This window comes from Penicillium odoratum (genome assembly GCF_028828045.1).
Source record: "Penicillium odoratum strain IBT 22623 chromosome Unknown utg000005l_segment0_segment0, whole genome shotgun sequence".
Taxonomy (NCBI): Eukaryota; Fungi; Ascomycota; class Eurotiomycetes; order Eurotiales; family Aspergillaceae; genus Penicillium; species Penicillium odoratum.
Window position 1 is genome coordinate 2,748,784 of NW_026643147.1, and position 20,466 is coordinate 2,769,249.

At 47.1% G+C, this 20,466-nt stretch overlaps 8 protein-coding genes across 8 annotated transcripts; 2 read left to right on the forward strand and 6 right to left on the reverse strand.

The window, feature by feature from the left end:
- Positions 1-583: 583 nt before the first annotated feature.
- N7520_006564 (alpha/beta fold hydrolase) lies at positions 584-1,429 on the reverse strand (the record flags this gene model as incomplete). The annotated part of the gene is made up of 1 exon (XM_057140498.1): positions 584-1,429. The coding sequence occupies one exon, from the start codon at positions 1,427-1,429 to the stop codon at positions 584-586; it is 846 nt and encodes a 281-aa protein (XP_056994504.1).
- A 297-nt stretch (positions 1,430-1,726) lies between these two features.
- On the forward strand, positions 1,727-3,125 carry N7520_006565 (TauD/TfdA dioxygenase family protein; the record flags this gene model as incomplete). The annotated part of the gene is made up of 4 exons (XM_057140499.1): positions 1,727-2,016; positions 2,071-2,841; positions 2,900-2,999; positions 3,048-3,125. 4 exons carry the CDS (start codon positions 1,727-1,729, stop codon positions 3,123-3,125), a joined length of 1,239 nt encoding a protein of 412 aa, XP_056994505.1.
- A 637-nt stretch (positions 3,126-3,762) lies between these two features.
- N7520_006566 (nucleobase cation symporter-1 family protein) lies at positions 3,763-5,597 on the reverse strand (the record flags this gene model as incomplete). Its single annotated transcript, XM_057140500.1, has 5 exons — positions 3,763-4,083; positions 4,146-4,396; positions 4,445-4,747; positions 4,796-5,108; positions 5,160-5,597. The coding sequence occupies 5 exons, from the start codon at positions 5,595-5,597 to the stop codon at positions 3,763-3,765; spliced, it is 1,626 nt and encodes a 541-aa protein (XP_056994506.1).
- Positions 5,598-8,689: 3,092 nt separating this feature from the next.
- Positions 8,690-9,869, reverse strand: N7520_006567 (S-methyl-5-thioadenosine phosphorylase; the record flags this gene model as incomplete). Its single annotated transcript, XM_057140501.1, has 3 exons — positions 8,690-9,087; positions 9,143-9,652; positions 9,746-9,869. The coding sequence occupies 3 exons, from the start codon at positions 9,867-9,869 to the stop codon at positions 8,690-8,692; spliced, it is 1,032 nt and encodes a 343-aa protein (XP_056994507.1).
- Positions 9,870-10,141: 272 nt separating this feature from the next.
- On the reverse strand, positions 10,142-11,718 carry N7520_006568 (6-phosphogluconate dehydrogenase, decarboxylating; the record flags this gene model as incomplete). Its single annotated transcript, XM_057140502.1, has 2 exons — positions 10,142-10,440; positions 10,461-11,718. 2 exons carry the CDS (start codon positions 11,716-11,718, stop codon positions 10,142-10,144), a joined length of 1,557 nt encoding a protein of 518 aa, XP_056994508.1.
- A 1,715-nt stretch (positions 11,719-13,433) lies between these two features.
- On the forward strand, positions 13,434-14,562 carry N7520_006569 (sugar phosphate isomerase/epimerase family protein; the record flags this gene model as incomplete). Its single annotated transcript, XM_057140503.1, has 2 exons — positions 13,434-13,826; positions 13,909-14,562. The coding sequence occupies 2 exons, from the start codon at positions 13,434-13,436 to the stop codon at positions 14,560-14,562; spliced, it is 1,047 nt and encodes a 348-aa protein (XP_056994509.1).
- Positions 14,563-14,794: 232 nt separating this feature from the next.
- On the reverse strand, positions 14,795-16,693 carry prnC (delta-1-pyrroline-5-carboxylate dehydrogenase prnC; the record flags this gene model as incomplete). The annotated part of the gene is made up of 4 exons (XM_057140504.1): positions 14,795-15,923; positions 15,977-16,338; positions 16,389-16,496; positions 16,553-16,693. The coding sequence occupies 4 exons, from the start codon at positions 16,691-16,693 to the stop codon at positions 14,795-14,797; spliced, it is 1,740 nt and encodes a 579-aa protein (XP_056994510.1).
- A 595-nt stretch (positions 16,694-17,288) lies between these two features.
- Positions 17,289-19,240, reverse strand: N7520_006571 (proline permease PrnB; the record flags this gene model as incomplete). Its single annotated transcript, XM_057140505.1, has 6 exons — positions 17,289-17,651; positions 17,706-18,508; positions 18,576-18,685; positions 18,738-18,750; positions 18,802-18,954; positions 19,027-19,240. The coding sequence occupies 6 exons, from the start codon at positions 19,238-19,240 to the stop codon at positions 17,289-17,291; spliced, it is 1,656 nt and encodes a 551-aa protein (XP_056994511.1).
- Between the last annotated feature and the right edge of the window lie 1,226 nt (positions 19,241-20,466).

Below are 20,466 nucleotides of genomic sequence, written 5' to 3' on the forward strand. Positions count from 1 at the left end.
GGAGTGGAAGTTCTGCAGATACTCACAGACCTCCTGATTTTTACGGGCTGTGCTATCTCCCACACCACTGGAGACAGTTCCTTATGAGATCAAATTTAAAAAAATATAAGGATCAATAAGCATTCGGATCGCCTTGTGGATAGCGACATAAAAGTCAAGTACAAACGGAAACAACCCGGCCGTAAAGATCGGTCGATAATGTCAGCGACTGATGACGCACTCGTTACCTAGTCAAAATCTAAATCTTAATTTCCTACTGAAGAATAAATAATCTAGACAGGCGTTATAACGCATAATCAATGTGAAAACTACTGCGGCTGTGTTGCTCAACTAGGGATGACCAGCACGTGTCCCATAGCGATCATATGTGCAGAGTTGCTAGTGGTAGCTAGATGAATATTTCAAGTGCACTCTGGAACTGATACTAGTACCTCCAGGGCCATGATAAAAATTTTGCATAATGGTTGTGAATACTGACAATTCTAGTATCGCGTCGCTTTATGGGCGTTAAAACAAAATACATATGACAGACTTGGTAGAGACATGCTCATTCAACTCTTCAGAGCCGGAAGCATTGTCTTAATTACATGCTCATGAGATCTTGAATTGCCTCGGCCGATCCGGTCAAGTCCTGTAGAATCATCTGATGGCCAACGCCTTCAAGCACCTTCACAGAAGCATTATCCCCAATGAGCTCTTTCAATCCCAAAGATCTCTCCACGGGAGAGATGATATCTTCACTTCCTGCAAGCAACAAAGTTGGCGCTTCAATGAGGCTGTAACACGGATCAACATGATTCAGATCTGCAACTGCTTCACACGCCCTAGCATATGCCTCGGCATCACAGCTGCTTACAGCTTCTCGGACAGACTCTCGAATCTCAGGGGCCACTGACCCCTGGAGTGGAAAGTTGGTGCTTGCGGCCATATCCGCTGCGGCTTGGATACCCTCTTTGCGTGTTTTTGCGGCCATTCCTAGCATTCTTTCTCTCGCAGGTGGAATATGGGCAATTGATCGTCCAGAACCAAGTAAAACAAGCCTGCGAATTTGTGATGGGTGCTTGGAGGCGTAATGCATTGAGACGATGGCCCCGAGACTATGGCCGATGAGGGTGATTGTGCTTACAGGTGTGTCCGGCGAAGAGCTTTGCAGAGATGCTACGAGATGTTCCAGGTCATTGACATAGCGTATGATGGAGAGAGTAGTATCTGGTGAAGACAAAGCGGTTTGACCAAATCCCTCCAAGTCGACGGAGACTAAGCGGTTCTCGTGCGGCGAAAGGTACGATAGCAGTGATTCGAATGTCTTGTTTGATCCGCCCAGTCCATGAAGAAGAATGACCAATGGACCTGATTTGTTTCCGATCTGTGTATAGTGCACATTCGTGCCGTTGGGCGTTCGGTAGAAAAATGATGAAGGAAAGTCCATTTCTTCGGCTTTGACGATTGGATTGAAATTGTTCTCTCTGCAAATTCAGCCGAAGCGGTTGGTTGCCCAATTTACCCCCAAGACACCTAATAAATCAAATAGTGATGGTACCAATTCAGTAACCCGATCAGCGGATCCGAACACGGCCGAAGTGAGTTGTGCATGCCTATCCGTATAATCCGGCCGATGGCATGCGCCTTCCGTCACATTGATTCATACAGTGAAAGTTTTGGTATGATAAAAAGACACTTAAAATGATTGGGATCGAGGATCAGGAAATTTTCCACAATAGCTATCATGGTATTCGCTGTTTCTACCACTGCTACCGAGGGCGAGGCCCCAAAGATCTTGACTGTTCGGGAAGTTTATCAGCCTCCATTAGCAAGCCACAGCAATGGACGCGTGGTGCCAATTAAACACAACAATGATGCAGATTTCGGTGCTGAGATCTACGGTATCGATTTGAACAACTTCACCTCCGCCGATTTCGATCTCATCTCTGATGCTCTCCATCGCCACAAGCTCCTTGTATTTAAAGAGCAGCCACAGATGCTGACACCTCAACAGCAATATCGGTTGACTTCATGGTATGCCTATTGCCACAATTCAAATTATCTTGCTGATAATGTCTTCTTCAATAGCTTTGACCCCGACGAGAAAACGGGTGGGTTTGCCCACGGCGCTGACCCAGTCCTTCTGTCAGACAAGGGAATTACAATATACGGACTGCCGAATCGACCAGCCATCAACGCTCAACCCCAAGTACACATTCTAGGACGTGGTGAAGTTCCCGAGGGTCATTTCGATTTTCCGCCAGGGTTCAAAGTGAAGGGCATTGACCACGTCAGCTTTCATCTTCCACCACACACTCCACAGGAGGAACGAGATGCAGGATCCAGTCGCTTCTACCAGTGGCACTGGGATGGATCACTTTACAAGATCCCTCCGCCGCGAGTGGGCTGTCTTCTGGCAGTGCGCACGCCCAAAGGCCCTGATGTTACCGTTCACTGGGGCGATGGGACCGGGAGAACAATGAAAATCGCGCCAGGTGCAACTGCCATGGTCGCCGGATCAAGGGCACTACAATTGCTGGATCCAGAGTTGCGTGAGATTGTTCTGAACAGTCGTATTGAGTATGCGCCCCACGCATTCCAGTGGATGTCAACGGCGCGTAGCACTCGGCTTGGTCATCTCATTGAGACTGAAGGGCGTGAGATGCCGCTAGATAAGCTTTCGCCGTGGACGAAGGATGAAATCTGTATCTATCCAATGGTTTGGACAAATCCGGTTACCGGAGAGAAGTCGCTCCAGGTTCATGGCCAAGGTGTATTCAAGCTGTATCTAAGAAGCAAAGCCGATGACGAGGAAACCGTTGTGACAGACTTGAAAGAAGTTCGCGCTTTCATGGACAAGTATGTCTTTCTCCCCCTTTTGATCTCAATATTTCAGTTGACTAACCCGTGCCCGCAGAATTATGAGTCCCGTTCTGTCACCAAGCAATATTTATGCGCATCCTCATGAGGAACAAGATGTCATTCTCTGGTATAACCGGGCGTTATGGCATAGCATTGTAAAATTTTACCCTCCCAAATTGACTACGCATTCTAACGTTCTACAGACTGAGTTCCCTGAATCATATGGACCGCGAATCATGCATCAGTGCAACATTGCAGCATCGGATCACCCATCGATTTAGGGTGCAATTGTGATATTTTGAATGATTAGGAAGCCATCAATGCAGATAGGATGTTTCAGTTCTAGGTATATTCTCGTTTCTAAGGCACCTGCAAACAGCGGTAAATTTTAATATAGTATCAGTAAGAATCAAGTTTGGAAAATTTCCTGTTCTCTAGTCCCAAGTGCTACATTGAACTTGAGGCTTTCCGCCAGACGAAAAGTGCGGCGCCTACCTACGTGTTATACCATATCTCCTACTTAGTCTCCTACTCAGTATCTTACCTTCTTTTCTACCAGATAAGTCAAATAGTCAAAGGACCCTGTTTATATGTACTGTAATAGGAAAGTGAAGTGAAAAGGAAAAGAACTGAAAATAAATGAAGTGGAAACATAGTATTCAAAAAGTCAGCGGTGTGGCCAAGAATAGAAGGGTGCGTAAATTTCACTTCACTAAACCAACCTATTTGCTCTGGTGCTGTTAGGACTGGTGCTGTTAGGATATAGAATTCTGTTTGGCTCTTTCGACCTGGAAAATCCTGGGCTTTTAGTTTATTTTCAAGTAGAATCATGCAAAATTGAGCATTTCAAAGAAGCAAAGAGTAGCAATTCATTAACTGTAATAAGCGTAAGACAAGATAGAAATGGTCTTCACGAAATTAAATCTTTGGAGTGGTGGAAAATTGCTTCAAACCCTCCGAGCTCACATCTGCCTCTAAATCCGAATCAATTGCATTGAAATGAGAAACAACACCTGGAACAACTGCAGGCACCAGTGTTTCTCTGTCAGGCCAGAAGTAATTCAAAGCAAAGTAGAGAACGAATGAAAGACTGAACCCATAAAGATAGTTGATTGCATATAAATGCTGCAGGCCCGTGTCAATGCTGACATTATCTGGCGTCACGGCATGTGCCAGCCCTGGGAGAAGAGGCACAATTACCAGGAGATTACAGAGAAGAGCTCGCCAATTAGTGCCAAGCTAAACATTGAAATGATAACTTAGCCATAATTCAAGGGTCGAGGTTGAGAAAAGGAACGTACCTTGTAGTAATATATTCCTTTAGGATCAAAAAGAGCCGGAACGTCATATTTGCGTTTTTTGATGATCCAGTAATCACAGCAAAGAATGCCCGCAATGGGCGCCATGAAAATTGCATATGCACCCATAAAGCTTAAGAATGTCGTTCCACTCTCGATGATGATCCATGGGCATAGCGCCCATCCGCCTAGGAGAATACACATGATCATTCCACGCTTGATGTTGATCCATTTGGGCAATATGGTCACCGCATCTGGGAAGATATTAGCCTTGATGTATTTATTGGCTTAATAGCACTGACCGTTTGCAAATGATACGGAGTTTGCTGAGACATTGTTGCAGATTTGAGCGAGTAACCATAATGACCCACAGAAAAAGGCCGCGGCTCTGCCACCCGAAGACCCTTGCCATTGAGCAATGATTTCCAAGGGGCTCCATAAGATGGTACCGTATAGGTTTTTGGATGCACCAGCAGCTATAATACCGAACAGACCGGTGATAACTTTGAACAGGGGGATCATCGGTAGTTGCCAAACCGGGCTTCCAGGCTTCTTACTAAAGCGTGAAAAATCTGAAATATTGACTGCCAAAGTTGAGAAGCCACCTTGAAATTGTCAGTTGCATTCTAAAATTGAGAAGTATTATTCCTTACCTGTGATTGAAGTCATATTCATAAGCCATAACCATGCTCGCTCCGAGCCATGAACAGTAGGCGGCTGCTTGAATATAGCATCACCGCCTCCCGCCTTCACAGATATCCAAATCACCATAGCCAATGCCATTGGTGGCACGAGCATAGACTTGAAAATAAACATATACTGTAACTTATGTGTAGGAATGAAGAGAAATGGTGTTTGGATGACGTGGTAGACAGCATATGACACCATTCCTTGCGTCGTGATGGCCGCTGACTTGGGCAGATGATTCGGAAGATTTGTGTAACTGGGCCATATAGCGGTAATTATCTGGCTTCATTGTCAGCTTGAGTGTTCCAATAGAAATAGAAGTACACTAACTGCAGTCACGCATTGCCCTCCATACGAGCTCTGAATGCCGAACCAGAACAGGGCCAACATAGCACGCGAAGCTACACAGAAATATGCGAAATATGTGCCATAGCTGGCACGAATGGCGACAGGAAATGCAATGTGTAGATCAGCACCCACAGCTCCATTGAGGACTGTTGGGATGGCATTACACAGAGCGGCGACCAATGTCAAAGTCACTGTGTCTGTGGCCGATAGACCAGATGCATATGCTGAACTAGCTGCGGACCATGTTGAGACAGTGACTAGATCCGAAAGCCAGTATTGCGTGAAAGTCCAACCAGTCCAAGTCCACTTCTCTGGGGGTACTGGGTCTTGATCGGCATTACTCCACACATGTGGTGGAGCTATACTGCTTTCTTGTTTGGGTAAGGCCCAGGCCTTACGGCTGGTACGCAGACGCATCATTATTGACAATGTGTCGGTTCAGGGGGCGACATTGTTCTTTTGAGGGGTTGTTGAAGAAGTGATAAGGAAAAGCCATTGAGTTCTCCTTGATAGCGGAACTTGAAGGTTACACAAAGCGGCGAATAGCCTTGTAAGGTGATATCACAACCTGAGGCATTCTCATCATGTTTGTTCCCCGCATTCCGTGTTTGACCTATTAGCTGTGAATGACATCGCATATCGCTTATCTGCTATCACGGGTCAGTCAAATCCTAGCGTCGGCCGAGAAGATAACATATAAAGCCAAGAATCACCCAACCCGTCTCTCACCCGTGTTGCAACTTTGATTATCATGAACTCGTTGAGAAGAAAGCGATTGGCATGTGCAGAATGTACGCGTCGAAAAATCAAGTGCGATAAGGTGTTGCCGTGTCGCAATTGTCGCCATAGGTGGGCGTGAAGTCCCTTGCTTAGCTATGTCAGCCTCTGACAGCCATTTTTAGAGGAAGTTCTTGTTATCGTACCCCGCAATCTTTATCCAATCCACGAGTCACTGCAGAACCCCCAGATCCCAATTTATCCCACCTCACAGACCGTACTGGAACTCTTGCTGCGTGTTTAAACGAATTGCAAGCGACACTTCAATCGGTGAAAGAACGCGAAGGCTTTAGTCCAAGTTTGAACCATAGTGCAATTTCCGCATCTGCAGGGCAAACCCCTTCAACGCGGGTTACCTCAGTGGTGGGAGACACAAGTCCCGGCCGAGATTCCGCAGAGGTTGAGGATGCTGCAACAATATTGGAGTTTTTGGCGTGGGGTCGGAGGAAAGTTCCTGATTTTGATAGCTTAGCTGGGGACCATAATGGGTTACAGGGGCAGTCTCCTGGGGATATTTCTGAGCCTGGAGGCCTTGCCGACCACTCTCAGTTACTCATAAGTGATGATCAGTCCTCACTTCCAGTCTTACAGCTCTTACTTCCCGAGCCGATGGTTCTACTTCGAATGGTAAAATATCACTGCGAGTGTCTCTTGTGGTACCATGCATCGTTCCATGGGCGCATATTCCAACAAGAAACTGAAAGCTTCTTAAAACGGCATCACGGCCGTATTGATACCAACCTGGTCGATCTTCAATGGGTTGCACTTCTCTTTGCTATTCTCGCAGGAAGCATGACATGTACGCCGCGCTCAACAGCTGTTTCTTGGGGATTTGAAGACCCAGAGCGTATAAAGCTGGCTCACCGATTTTTCAAGGCAGCATTGGTCTGCCTGAATTTAGCAGACTATACTGCTCGCCACTCCCTATATGGTATACAATGTATCGCCACTATGACCATAAGCGCACATTTGCTCGGTCACTCCAACAGTCATTCTGTCAAGCTAGCATCTGCTGTGCGGATCGCTCAAAGTCTGGGAATGCACCAACTTGGCTCAGAGTCTGATGACAATCCATCAAATCGAGCACGAAGACAGATCGGCCGACGTCTCTGGGCAGAACTATGTATCCAGGATTGGTTCTCGATACCCTTTTCAGAAAGCTATATCATTCATCACAGAGACTTTAATACAAGCAAGCCTACAAATTGCATGGACGATAATGACGCAAGTCCAGTTTCTGATAATGTGCCTACACCTGTGTCTTATCATCGGTTTTTGTACGAAATCGCAACTATCATGCCTCAGCTCCAGGACGATATATCTGCTTCGCACACACTTTATGCCAAATATGAGCATGTCATTCGCTATGACAAGCAGATGCGCTCACTTGTTAGCAAATATGTCCCTTCATGTCTTCGAAATATATCTCTCGATCCCTCATGGCCACGATACATACCCTGGGCACGACATTGCCTGACAATCAGCTCCGCGCACAAAATAATCATGATCCATCGCAAATTCCTTTGGTCCAGTTTTACTAACTCGGCATTCAATTTCACCCGGAAAACATGCATCGCGGCGGCCAAAACCATAATCCGAGAACTGAAACAGCTGGTCAAAGAAAATGGACCAACACTTTGGATTTATCATGCATTCAGCGTTGCAGCTAGTGTGGGTTCAAATATTTCGATCTGTGCCTCGAGCCGCACCGGCTAATCTTTGTTCTAGATCATCCTCTGCTTGGATCTTTTCTTCGATCCACTTCCCGACTCTGACCAACGGGATAATCGCACACTTGCCACTGACACAATTGCGATTTTGTCCCAGAGCGATACAAGTATGATTGCTGCTCGGGGCGTCAAGATACTGCGCTTGTTGCTCCAGCTTGAACAGGACAGAGGGAAGTTATCTTCTTCGTGGGATATCCGTGGACTAGTCCAGTCTTTTTGTGATCAAGAGGCTTCAGTAGGTCGTAAAAATAATTGGCAGCCAACTGAGGATATGCCTCCCCTGGAGGCCCACACGCCGTCGTCAATGCAACTGCCGAACTTCCCACCACGGGAGCTTCATTCGGAGGAAATGTATAGTAATTTTCTTCTTCCCAACTCTCGGTTTGGAATGCATGATTCTCTCGAGGACATCCTGCTACTTGCGCATATTGGAGGATCTTAACCCATGCTTAATTGTTATTCGCACATGATTGCCATGGGTGGAGATTGTTGTCGATCTCTTATCTACTTATTGAAATGAGATTATTATCAGATATTCGGACGTTGACAAAATGCCCAGCAGTGAAGCGCAAAAAATTAGAAAAAGAAAAAAAAAAAGGAAAAAGATAATGCGTGCTGCAGGACTCGAACCTGCGCAACTTTCGTTACTGGGATTTCCAACTCCGTTGTACGAAGCTAAGCTTTGCTTGAACTGTGATATTTTGTTAGTACTGAGATTCGAACTGATGTTCAGCGAGTGATACATACTCCAGCGCCTTAACCGCTCGGCCAAACACGCAGATGTGTTACGTAAGGCTACGGTGCTATTACTATGATTATGTATTTAATTAAGTATTTCGAGGGCAATAACAAGCATAGATAGCGTAGAACAGATAAAACTAGAGAACTATTTTACACATGGAGATCAATGTCAATATGATTCATGTCTTATAAATTCCTAATATATGTACCGAAATGCGATCATCAATGCGTGAACTAACCCTTAGAGGAAAGCTCGTCTATTCTCTATTCGAAGTAGCCGGGGAAGAGCCAGTTAAGCTTCTTCTTGGCCTCAGGACCCCAGTTTGACTGAGAAGTACTGATCCCAAACTTAACGGAGCCAGCCAAGTGCTTAGCGTGAATCAAGTCAGAGTGCTCGTCGCTAGCCAGAGCGTCGAGAACGGCGGAGATAAAGCGGCGAGCGTTTTCGGCGTTAGCCTTCATGTGGCCCATGACCATCTCAACAGTCACATCAGCGGTAGACTCGTGCCAGCAGTCGTAGTCAGTAGACATGCAGATCATCTGATAGGCAATCTCAGCCTCACGGGCGAGCTTAGCCTCCGGGAGGACAGACATGTTGATGACGCTGCCGCCCCAAGAGCGGTACATCTTGCTCTCGGCACGAGTGGAAAACTGGGGACCCTCTGTACAAGAAACTATCAGTAAACGATTGCCATCTTAAGACATTTATCTACATACCCATGCAGACAATGGTACCGCGGTCGTGCAGAACCACACCATCACCCTCCAAGCTGTGTCCACACTCACGCACGACCTTGGCAATGCCCTCGTCGAAGGGATCACCGAAGGGAACGTGAGCAACCATACCACCCTCAAAGTAGGTCCATGGCCGCACACCCTTGGTACGGTCAATGATCTGGTCGGGGATAACGAAGTCGCGGGGCTTAATAGCCTCCTGCAGACTACCGACGGCGGAGAAAGCAATGATGCTACGAACACCGATGGAGCGCAAAGCGGCAATGTTGGCGCGGGCAGGAACCTCGTGGGGCGCAATCTGGTGGTGCGGGCCGTGGCGGCTCAGGAAGGCAATAGCGACAACCTTGTCATTGTGCTTGCACTGGTGGTGTAAGATGGTGATGGGGGAGGATGGTTCGCCCCAGGGGGTGGAAATCGACAACGAAGCAACCTGGGTGAATCCAGGGAGCTCACGCAATCCAGTGCCACCGATGACGGCAATTGGGACAGAGCCTGGAGAATTTGTGATTGTCAGCTTTTGTAACGAAGTGGGGTGAGGGGCCGGCGCTTGAGACCCTGAGGGGTAGGATTTGGGAGAATACATACCCTCGTAGGTAGTGGGAAGAGAAGCCATTCTTTTAGCAAATTGCCTCGGGGACTCGATTCGACGAGAAGGTTTTGAGATTGAGGAGAATTGACGAAATCCTAAGAAGCGCATCCTCATAGCCATTAAATCTCGTGCCCCGCTGAGGGATATCATTGGACGCCCCACTATCTTGTTCCTGAGGCCGCAAACTTTACCGCTTTTCAACTGGTTGGGGATCACGAATCAGATCTATCAACTTTGGATTTGAAATCAGTCTAATGCGAATACTGGTCATATCTGCATTTTACTCGTTTCCTCGATATATGCAACTCGTTTGAAATATGAATTTCTAAACCAATCTTATACACAGGATTCCAATCTATATCCACCCTGGCTCAGCAATGGGACTTGATCCATTAAGCCACCTTCCATTCATAGTGGTGAGGTCCTTTCATAACGGGACCAGGATCCTCTCCGGCAACACCCGGCTTGTTGTAACAGTGTGCACCAAAATAATCCATCTGGGCCTCCATAAACTTGGTCGGCAGTACAAGTCCACTCTCATACTTCAGATAATCCAATGTCGCAGAGATCGCCGGCATATACTGATCACTCTTGGTGCCCTCAATAACAATATCCTTCAAGGCACCGAAGCTGTTGTGTAGCTCAGTTGAGACCGCGTCGATGAATTTCATATTCGACATGCTAGTCTTGCCTGAAAGCGGCGGCTGTAACAGATCGGCAATGTAGTCAGATTTGATAATGCAGCCCGCGCGCCAGATTTGATAATGCAGCCCGCGCGCCAGATTTGAAGGCATTTGCCCAGATCAATGTTCCAGCTTTCATCGTCAGATGCTCTGGAAATCAACTCGAGTCCCTGGCAGAAGGACGATAGGAAAGAGCTATATACCGCCAGGCGCAATTTTTCAATGATCGCCTCATTGGAGCTCTGGGAGTTTATGATGGGTCGAGGTGAGGGCATTTGTAGCTTCTTCGAGACTTGGACCCGCTCCTGACGGTTTCCACTCGCAATGCGCATGTAGTGAGCAGCTGCTAGAGTGGGGCAGGAGACATGTCGCGCGGCGGACTCCATGAGCGACCAGAGAGGTGTTCCCTCGGTACCATCGTCGTCCTGAACGACCTTATCGAGAACATCGTCGAGAACGAATCCATTGTTGCCAATTCCTTCTCCATTTCCATCACCTTTCATGGTCCTCTTCGTTCTCAGGATGTCAGCGCCGATGTTGATCAAGAAGTTGCCGCGCAGTTCACCCTCGGAGTTCCATTTCGCGAAGACATCTCCAATCTCCTCGTAGCCCATACCTAGGCCATAATGCATAAAAGACCATGCCTCGGCAAGGGCAGATAACATTCCACCTTCAATGCCGTTGTGGACCATCTTCACAAAGTGTCCGGATCCGCCAGGGCCAATGCGAGTAACACATGGGGTACCAGTCTTGGGATCCTTGGCTGCGTATCTCTGGAGCAACGGCATGACTAGTTCAAGTGCCTTTGCATCTCCACTCGGGGAGAGACTTGGTCCACGACGAGCAGACTGGTAACCACCAGAGACACCAACGCCGATCCAGGAGACACCGATTTCCGCACATTCTTTTTGACGGCGTTCGGTGCGGCGATAATTCTCGTTTCCACCATCCAGGACGATATCGCCCTTCTTCAGGTCGGGCATGATCATGCTCAGAACCTGATCTGCGGGTTCACCATGTGTGATGGAAAACATGAACAATTTGCGTTCTCCTCCCTCGAGGCTTTTAATGAACTCTTTGATGTTGTAGAATTCAGTGATCTTGCCCTTGACATTGGGGGCACTCTTGGCCCAGTTCGTTACTTTGTCGACATTGGTCCTGTCAACGTCGAAGATTGAGACGTCGAGCCCCATTTCGGAGAAGGCGAAGGTCATCATTGAGCCCATACTGCCAACACCCACAACTCCGATGCGCTTGAATTTCTTAATAGGATCCATATTCGCCATGTCGATGAATATCAAAGTTATTTAGTTTGAAAGTCAAAATGAGAAAATATTACATTAAAAAATGAAGCTCTCAATTCGCGTTTTTGAACAACATATTGTGGCAATGAAGATTGGAGTCCGGGGCAAAATGCATGTCAACATGTGGTCAGCGGCGACTATGAAGGCGAACCATCTTCCCTGGCATGAAATCATAGAAACAGATCAATCATGGCCGCATTTGTGATTACCTCTATTGCCCCCAAAAGTTTTGTATGGTTTATCTGTTGTATACTTTTGATCTCGCCTTTTTCTTATGAGAACCGCACTTGGGCCTGATCTATTTATATTCTTTCCTTTCAAAAGAAAAAATCCCATTTTACATTCAGGATGGCCAAGGCTGAGAATTGGATAGCAATAACAAATCTATGTATGACGGTGGACTGTTTTTCCTTCACAAGAAGTGAAAAGGACATAAGCATACCTGTAGGCAAGGGGTGATTCTTGATAGAATCAACCAGGTCAAGGGGAATCACGGAGTCGGGAAAGATGACGAAAGAGTAAAAAATGAAATTGCAAGCGACGAGACCAACTCGCGCGGTCGCCCAATACGGATCAGTAGTTATACCCAAACGTATCGCCTTAACCACTCGGCCACACTTGCAGGATGTGTGAAAGGATCCACCCTAAAATGATATATCAACATATACCTCTCTAAACACTTTATATGGATAATTATATCATATTCTCTTCCTATGCTTTAATAATACAATCAGGGGGCCCAAAGGAAGCATACAATCGGAGTGGAAAAAAAAAATACACAACAATAAAAAGAATTGCAAGCGACGAGATTCGAACTCGCGATCTTTCGAACTGCGGATTGGGTATTTTGCTCTAAAGAGAAGAACCGGACCTAAACACAGCGCCTTAACCACTCGGCCACACTTGCTGATTATGTAAAAAGACATTTTTCTATTCAAACTACATATAATCATGTTAAGTGAACGAAAAAAAATTCTTACTATACGGGTATGTTTATGTGCTTAGGTGGTTGCATGATCGGCAGTTTGATAAGAAGGCAAAAACGGTAGGAGGATGATAAAAATAAAAAGATAATGCAAGCGACGAGATTCGAACTCGCGATCTTTCGAACTGCGGATTGGGTATTTTGCTCTAAAGACAAGAACTAAACCTAAACACAGCGCCTTAACCACTCGGCCACACTTGCAAAAGTAGTTAGGATGAAAACCTTAGAATAATAGTTGATATAAAACAAATCTTCAGATGAATAGATTGAAATAACATTGTCGGTCGCCCAATACGGATCAGTAGTTATACCTAACCGTATCGCCTTAACCACTCAGCCATACTTGCAGTTCATGTAAAAAGACTCAGTATTTAACGAAACATCAAGGATGAACTGCCAGCTCTTAAGTTCTTTATGCTTTCTTTGATATTACTGTTATGTACGGCAGACTTGTGCCACCCCACATATATCAACCCTTTGAACATTTGAACTATAGCACCAGAGTCCAGTTACTATATACATGTATTGGAAACATTGATTAAGAATAAGCGTGTTTTACGATGATGTATCCGTGACGGAACTTGCCTTGCCTTGCGTCATAATCAACACCCAAATTCAATCTAATTCTATCAAACCAACATCTCCAACTAATAAAAAATTTTCAATGATAAGAAATGCCCTCCATCTGTATCAAAAAGTTTCAATCAGCAAAATGTCCCCTATAAGCCGCCAATCCCTCCAAAAGATCCCCCTTTCATACGCTTCCTGCTCCATCGGCTGCAGACCCGAGGATACCCTCGCCCGCAGACTGGAAGCAATCAGCAACGCAGGATTCATCTCAATTGAATTGTCATTCCCTGACATTCTCGAATTCGGATCCCAGGTCCTTGGTTATCCCGTCCAACCCGATAGTTACTCCGTGCTTAAGGGGGTCGCTCAGGATATTCGTCGATTATGCGATGCCAACGCATTGACCGTGATGATATTACAGCCATTTGCAAATTTCGAAGGATGGCCACAGGGATCAAAGGAGAGAGAAGAGGCGTTTACGCGGGCGAAGGGTTGGATTGAGATTATGAAGATTGTTGGGACTGATCTTTTGCAGGTATTTGTGACACCAAGGCCCTGAGAATAACCAAGGCCCTGAGAATAAACGAAATGTACAAGCTGACTGGATAATATATTAGGTTGGAGCTACAGATACACCTAAAGAGAAGATTTCCACCGCGCGCGACACTGTCGTCTCCGATCTACGTGAACTAGGAGGTATGCTAGCGGAGAACAACTTTCGACTCGCCTACGAGAACTGGTGCTGGTCTACACACGCACCGGGCTGGAAAGAGGCGTGGGAAATTGTGCGGGATGTCAATCTCCCAAATGTCGGCCTTTGTCTCGATACGTTCCAATCGTGTGGAAGCGAATGGGGTGATCCGACCACATCGTCAGGGATGATTGAAAGCGTCTCGCCCGAGCAGCTGCAAAAAAATTGGCATTCGAGTATGCAGGAGCTGGCGGCTACGGTTCCTGGGGATAAGATCTATTTGCTGCAGATCTCGGATGCGTATAAAGTGTCGCCTCCGCTGGAAAATGAGGTCATTGGAGGATTACGGCCGCGTGGTCGGTGGAGTCATGATTTCAGGCCTATGCCTTATGATGGTGGGTACTTGCCTATTGAGGACTTTGCGAGAGCGGTGTTGCAGACTGGATTTAGGGGGTGGTTCTCCATGGAAATCTTTGATAGGGGACCTGATGGGAAGGGGAGGGAATATGAGGTGAATGACTTTGCGAAGCAGGCAATGGAAAATATGCAGAAGTTGCTAGACAATTGCGCTACTGAATAATGGTTGATAGGTTGAAATATGATGAAATGTTGATTTTTTAAAATGTGATGTACACTAGACGAGACCGTCTTGCAATTTGAACAACCCGAGAAAGTCTGGAGAGGACTTGGTCCAAAAAAAAAAAAGAAAAGAAAAAGAAAAAATTAACCCCAATTATGAAATGCAAGTGTGCGCCGTGATGTCATAAGGCATGCAGTGCTAGAAGCGGAAATTTGAAAAGCAAAATCTCAATCTAGTTTGCGTTGCTGGGATAGGCAACGGTGTAGGTGGGGACAAACTCCTCCTTGACAGACCGCAAGCTCACAAAGCGAGACAGCAAGTTAGCGCTGCCAGCCTTGTCATTGGTACCACTGGCACGGCCACCACCGAATGGCTGCTGACCAACAACAGCACCGGTGCTCTTGCAGTTGATGTAGAAGTTACCAGCAGCATTGCGAAGGGCGTCATCAGCCACGCGAATAGCCTCACGGTCCTGAGCGAAAATGGATCCAGTCAAGCCGTAAGTACCAGTAGTGTCGATCTTCTCGCAGATCTTCAGGAAGTCTGCCTCAGTAGCATCATTGTACGAGTGAATAACAATTATCGGGCCAAAAAGCTCACGCGACAGGAGGGGGTGGTCGGGATTGGAGGTACGGTAAACAGTGGGAGAGATGTACCAGCCCTTGGAGGAGTCGTAGGTTCCTCCGGCGAGGAGCTCAAGCTCGGGGTCATTCTTTGCCTCATCGATAACACCAGCCAGCTTGTTGAAAGATCCCTCGTGAATGACCGGGCCGCAGAAGTTGGTAAAGTCTGATGGCTCACCAATCTTCAACTGCTGGACCTCAGCGGCAAGCTGAGTTGCAAACTCGTCGGCAATTGAAGATGCAACATAGGCACGAGAAGTGGCGCTGCACTTCTGGCCCTGGAACTCAAAGGCACCACGCACAGTTTGGACCACGGCGTTACGCACATCGGCCGACTTGTGAATCAGGTGGAAGTTCTTGCCACCGGTCTCGCCCACAATGCGAGGATAGCTGCGGTATTTGCCATCCGCCACACCCTGAGATATCTTGCCATAGAGCATACGGAACACATCAGTGCTACCAGTGAAGTGGAGAGCGGCAAATTCGGGGTGGTCGAGGACAGAGCTAGTAACCTCCTCGGCATCACCAGGCACAAACTGGATGACATTCTTGGGCAGACCGGCCTCAAGAAGAATCTGGTGAACGAGCCAGTTGGAGGCAATAGCAGAGGGTGAGGGCTTCCAAAGCACGACATTACCCATCAGAGCAGGTGCGCCAGCTAGGTTGCCACCAATGGCAGTGAAGTTGAAGGGGCTGATTGCGTAGACAAAACCTTCAAGGGGGCGGTACTCAAGGCGGCTAGAAACGGTCAACATCTCTCTCGAAATAGTCACATCGCGAAGATAGCTTACTTCCAAACACCAGGGGAGTGGTGGACGGGCTGCTGTGCGTAAACCTCCTCGGCATACTTGACGCCAAAGCGGAAGAAGTCAATCAGCTCAGCAGCCGAGTCGATCTCCGCCTGCCATGCATTCTTTCCTTGTCCCTGCATAGTCAACGCCATAATCTCATAACGGTACTTGGTCGAAATCAAATCGGCGGCCTTCAGAAAAATGCTAGCACGTTCGGCGAACGGAGTCGCCGCCCATGATTTGCGAGCAGCCAGAGCTGATCTGATAGCAGCATCGACATCGGTCTTGGAGGCATTGGAGTAGGTTGCAAGAGGCGCGTGAGAGGCGGGGTTGCTCTGGGTGAATGTCTGGGAGTGCTTGGTCTATTTGATATTAGCATATTCGCTCTCCTGGATAATCAAATGCAGCATACCACTTTCCCAGCAACGACAAGAGGGATGTTGAACGGAGCCTTCTTGTTCACCGAAGCCAAAGCCTCTTCCAAAGCTTTGCGATCTGGAGAACCGGGGGTGTAGTGTTTCTAAATGTCCTTATTAGTCAATTTGCTTCCCAGACTGCTCGCAAACTTCGACTCACGTTCGGCTCGTTGTTTATCTGGGGGACCTTGAATGTCGCGTAAGTGCCCAGCGAACGGGAGCTTGAGCTAGGAACGCGGCATGCGAGCGACTGCCAGCGAGACAGCGGCTGCGCCCTGGCACGCAAGAGAATCGACTGCATTGCGATCAAAAGACTATGAAGAGAAGATAAAATCCAAGAAGCCGTGTTGAGATTCCAAAGATTTAAGATGGAATTCCAGTAAAAAAAGGTAGAACGCGGGGTTCGGCTACCGGCGGTAGCTATCGACCGCGAAGCTGCCCGTGAGCATGTAAAGCTGCATTGACCGGCAGCGAATAAGAAATGGCCGGCATCCAGTCCCGGTAGTGGGGCGACCGGGCCGGAGCTTAACATAACAACAAATTATTGGATAATCAAGAGAAAAGTGGAGAAGATCAGTCAGAGGGAGTCCTTGGAGAAGGGAATTTCTATCGATAAGGATTTTAACATGGTCTATCCATCTAATTCACTCAAACCCTGGGAAAGACCATAACCTTGGAAGTGCATATAATTGATGTGATACAGTAGTATAGATCTAATAGAGTTCATTAGACAAACTTTCGTAGCAAATATATAAGCTAAGAATTAAAGAAAACCAAGGCACATTTATTCCTTGCTCTTATCACAGTATAGACAGGACAATATTCTATATACCACCATCTCCCTGTGCCCAAATCCTTTCGGCGATGTACTTGAGTGGCGCCTGGTGCATAACAGTCTACGCAATCCACCACCAGACCCGCTCCAGCCAGTTGCGAGGTACCTCTTCGACCTCTAGCTCGCACATCCGATCAATTTCCTCTTTTCCAGAGAAGATGTCGACATCCGCAACTGGGACAATCCAGGGTGTTCGGTACCACAGCTTATGCCCAAAGTACAAGAGGAAAAAGATGACGAACACGATGTAAGACACCAGGAAACCGGAAGCTGTAAAGGATCCAGGGAAGAAAATGGTGTATCCATTGGTGATCGCCAGGAGCGAGACAACAATCACAGCATAGTAAGTGCCGTAGGGTTGGAACGGAGTTTTGAATGGCCGTGAGTCTAGTAGTTCATGGAAGCCAAGGGCCCGACGAAAGCGCTGAAGGTATGTCAGCAGTCGCGCTCAGGAATATTTAAGGGATAGAACACTAACCAGGTATGCCAGACCGACAAAAGTCCAAGAAATAAAACCTCCGATTGTGGTAATATTGGTGAACCAATAAAACACATCAGATCCCGAGCTTGATAGGTTCAGAAAGGCGAGCAGTCCAATCGCCCATGTCACCAGTACTGCAGGGTAGGGGACACCATTTTTGTTACAGCGAGTGAAGATCTTGGGCGCTTGACCTTCGCAAGCGAGCGAGTAGAGTGTTCGCGAGCCCGCGTAGACCCAAGAATTTCCTGAGGACCAAGCAGAAGTAAGGATGGCAGCGTTGATAACATGGTTCAGGCCATGGATACCAGCATTCTGAATGCCAATCACAAAGGGACTGGCACCAGCACCCGAACTACTACTGGCAATACCCTGAAGAAGATTCTTATCATTGTATGCAACAGTCACGCCGATGACCAAGACCCCGAGAACATAAAACGCGAATAGACGGTAGATGAAACGGTTGGTAGCCTTGGGGATATTGCGACGGGGTGCGACAGCCTCACCGGCAGCGGTGGTGATCAACTCCGGAGAGAAGATGAACGAGAAACCGGATTTGAGCAGAGCGGTCCAAAATGCCAGGAATCGGCCAGTATTCACATTTGAGACCAGATATGGCTCCACGAAGGCACCTGGGTGCTGCCAGTATCGGAATCCAAGTCGATCGTGGTTTGGACCGCCACCAAAGAAAAGAACGACGCCGAGGATGATAAGGCCAAGGATGGCGATAATTTTCAACGATGCAAACCAAAACTCAGCTTCACCATACCAGGAAACAGCAACGATGTTTAGGACGAGGATAACTGTGGGTCTGATAGTTAGTGGGGAACTTGTCTAGGAAACATGGGTCGCGATGGAGCATTCACTAACCAAGAAGAATGACCGCGATCCACACACCAACGCTAACGTCAACCTTCCAATATTCTATGACAAGTCCTGCTGCTGTGACCTCTGATGCGATTAACATCGAGAATGAATACCTGAAGACCTAATTAGCTGAGCCTTGACTTCATTGCCGGACCATCTAATTACCAGTAGTTGTATCCTGTGAGATAGTTTGTTAGTAGTTATCATTAGAGACAATGGTGATACATACCAACAGCAAATCCTATACTTGGCTCCGTAAATCGGTTGATCAAATATGGCACGGAAACACCGCGCACTGGCAAATAAGTCGTCATTTCACCCAGGATGTTCATTATGAAGTAGACAACAGTCGACATGACGATGTATCCCATGAGAAGTGGTGCTAAAATCTTCAAGTTAGATCTTGTTTCCAAGGCTGGTAGACATCGTTCCCTGATCCATCTCATCCACTTACCCGGTCCAACAGTCGACAAAGCCTGTCCACTTCCAACAAACAAACCTGTGCCAATGCACCCACCCAGAGCAAGGAATTGAATATGACGTGAGCTCAATCCACGATGCGTCTCTCCACGGTCGAGTCCTTCCATCTCGCCCGGCAAGGCCTTCGCTTCCTCATGGACGTCCAGTTGGGACTTGCCCTCCTCCATCACCTTAGGCGATGGATGCATGATGGTGCCACAGATAAACGAGGTAATTTACAATAGAAAAGAAAAACACAAAGAATTAGACCGTCAGATATAAGTGGTCCAGTCTAAATGAGCACTCGCCGTTTGACTAATACTACCGACTTTTGTCTAGTGAGGAATACGGTTTACATATAAATATATGTCATGAACCCCTGGATGTCTCAGATACATGGACACTAGGACTTAAGATGGACACTAGGCGATAAGAAGACCCTGAGAAGTCTTGGCATTTTTCTAACATGCGGGGAATTGGAAAATTCTACCGATTAGGAGCAGCCTAGGAAGTCAATTGGCTAATTGCCATGGTGAGAATCATATGAAGTCACGCCTTTGTATATAGAACGGCACAACATGGTCCAGAAGCCGGGCCGGTTCGTTCTGTTATCAGCTCCAAATATCCATTTAATCTCCGGCTGAGAGGGTTGTTGGCTAGTTATCGGGCCAGGATGGAGGCATCGATAAGGTTATCATAAGTCAACATGCCAAATAAGAATTGCTCAAAATTTAAGCGATCAATTGTAGGTTTTAGGTTCAACCTCAAGGAATATTTTAAACTCAGCTTGGCGCATTTAGAGATGACCCATGAAGGTTGCGGCCGCAGATCGCCTTCTGGGGATTCCTGTGGATCCATGATAAATATGTGGATATGGAGCAACGTGGTGGAAAATGGGGATCAATTGCATGGGGAATTACTATGAAGTAATAGAAACTGCAAATTGCAAACCTATTTGTGCCTTGAAATTCAGGCTAAATATCACGGAGACGCCACCGGAGCTAGCCGTACACGTGACTCTACTTGACCGGGCCGGTCACATCGTTGGTCAATGGTACGTGCGGGTCCCATTCCAGCATCAAACCGGCCCGTTATCATTTGATCAGGCGACCCAGTGAACTGCGTTGAACATCTACAGGGATTCGAAGGCCACATGATGAGTTCCTGCGAGTTAGAGTTCACTCAAGGGCCTTTTGTATCTCGGTGGCGATCATGATGCAAATTAGCTACCCCGGTCCAAAGTAGATCGAATCTCAAGAACTGACTATCAAGTGGAGCTATTCAGACCGGGATGGACTGTCTTCATCAATCCATTACTCATGGATATGGTCTCCTAAAATCCATTTACGGATACTTACTGCCGGTTGGTCATGTTACTAGCACCGTACCGGTCGCAGGCGCTTGCCACCGGCTCTTTCCAGTGTAGCATACTAGT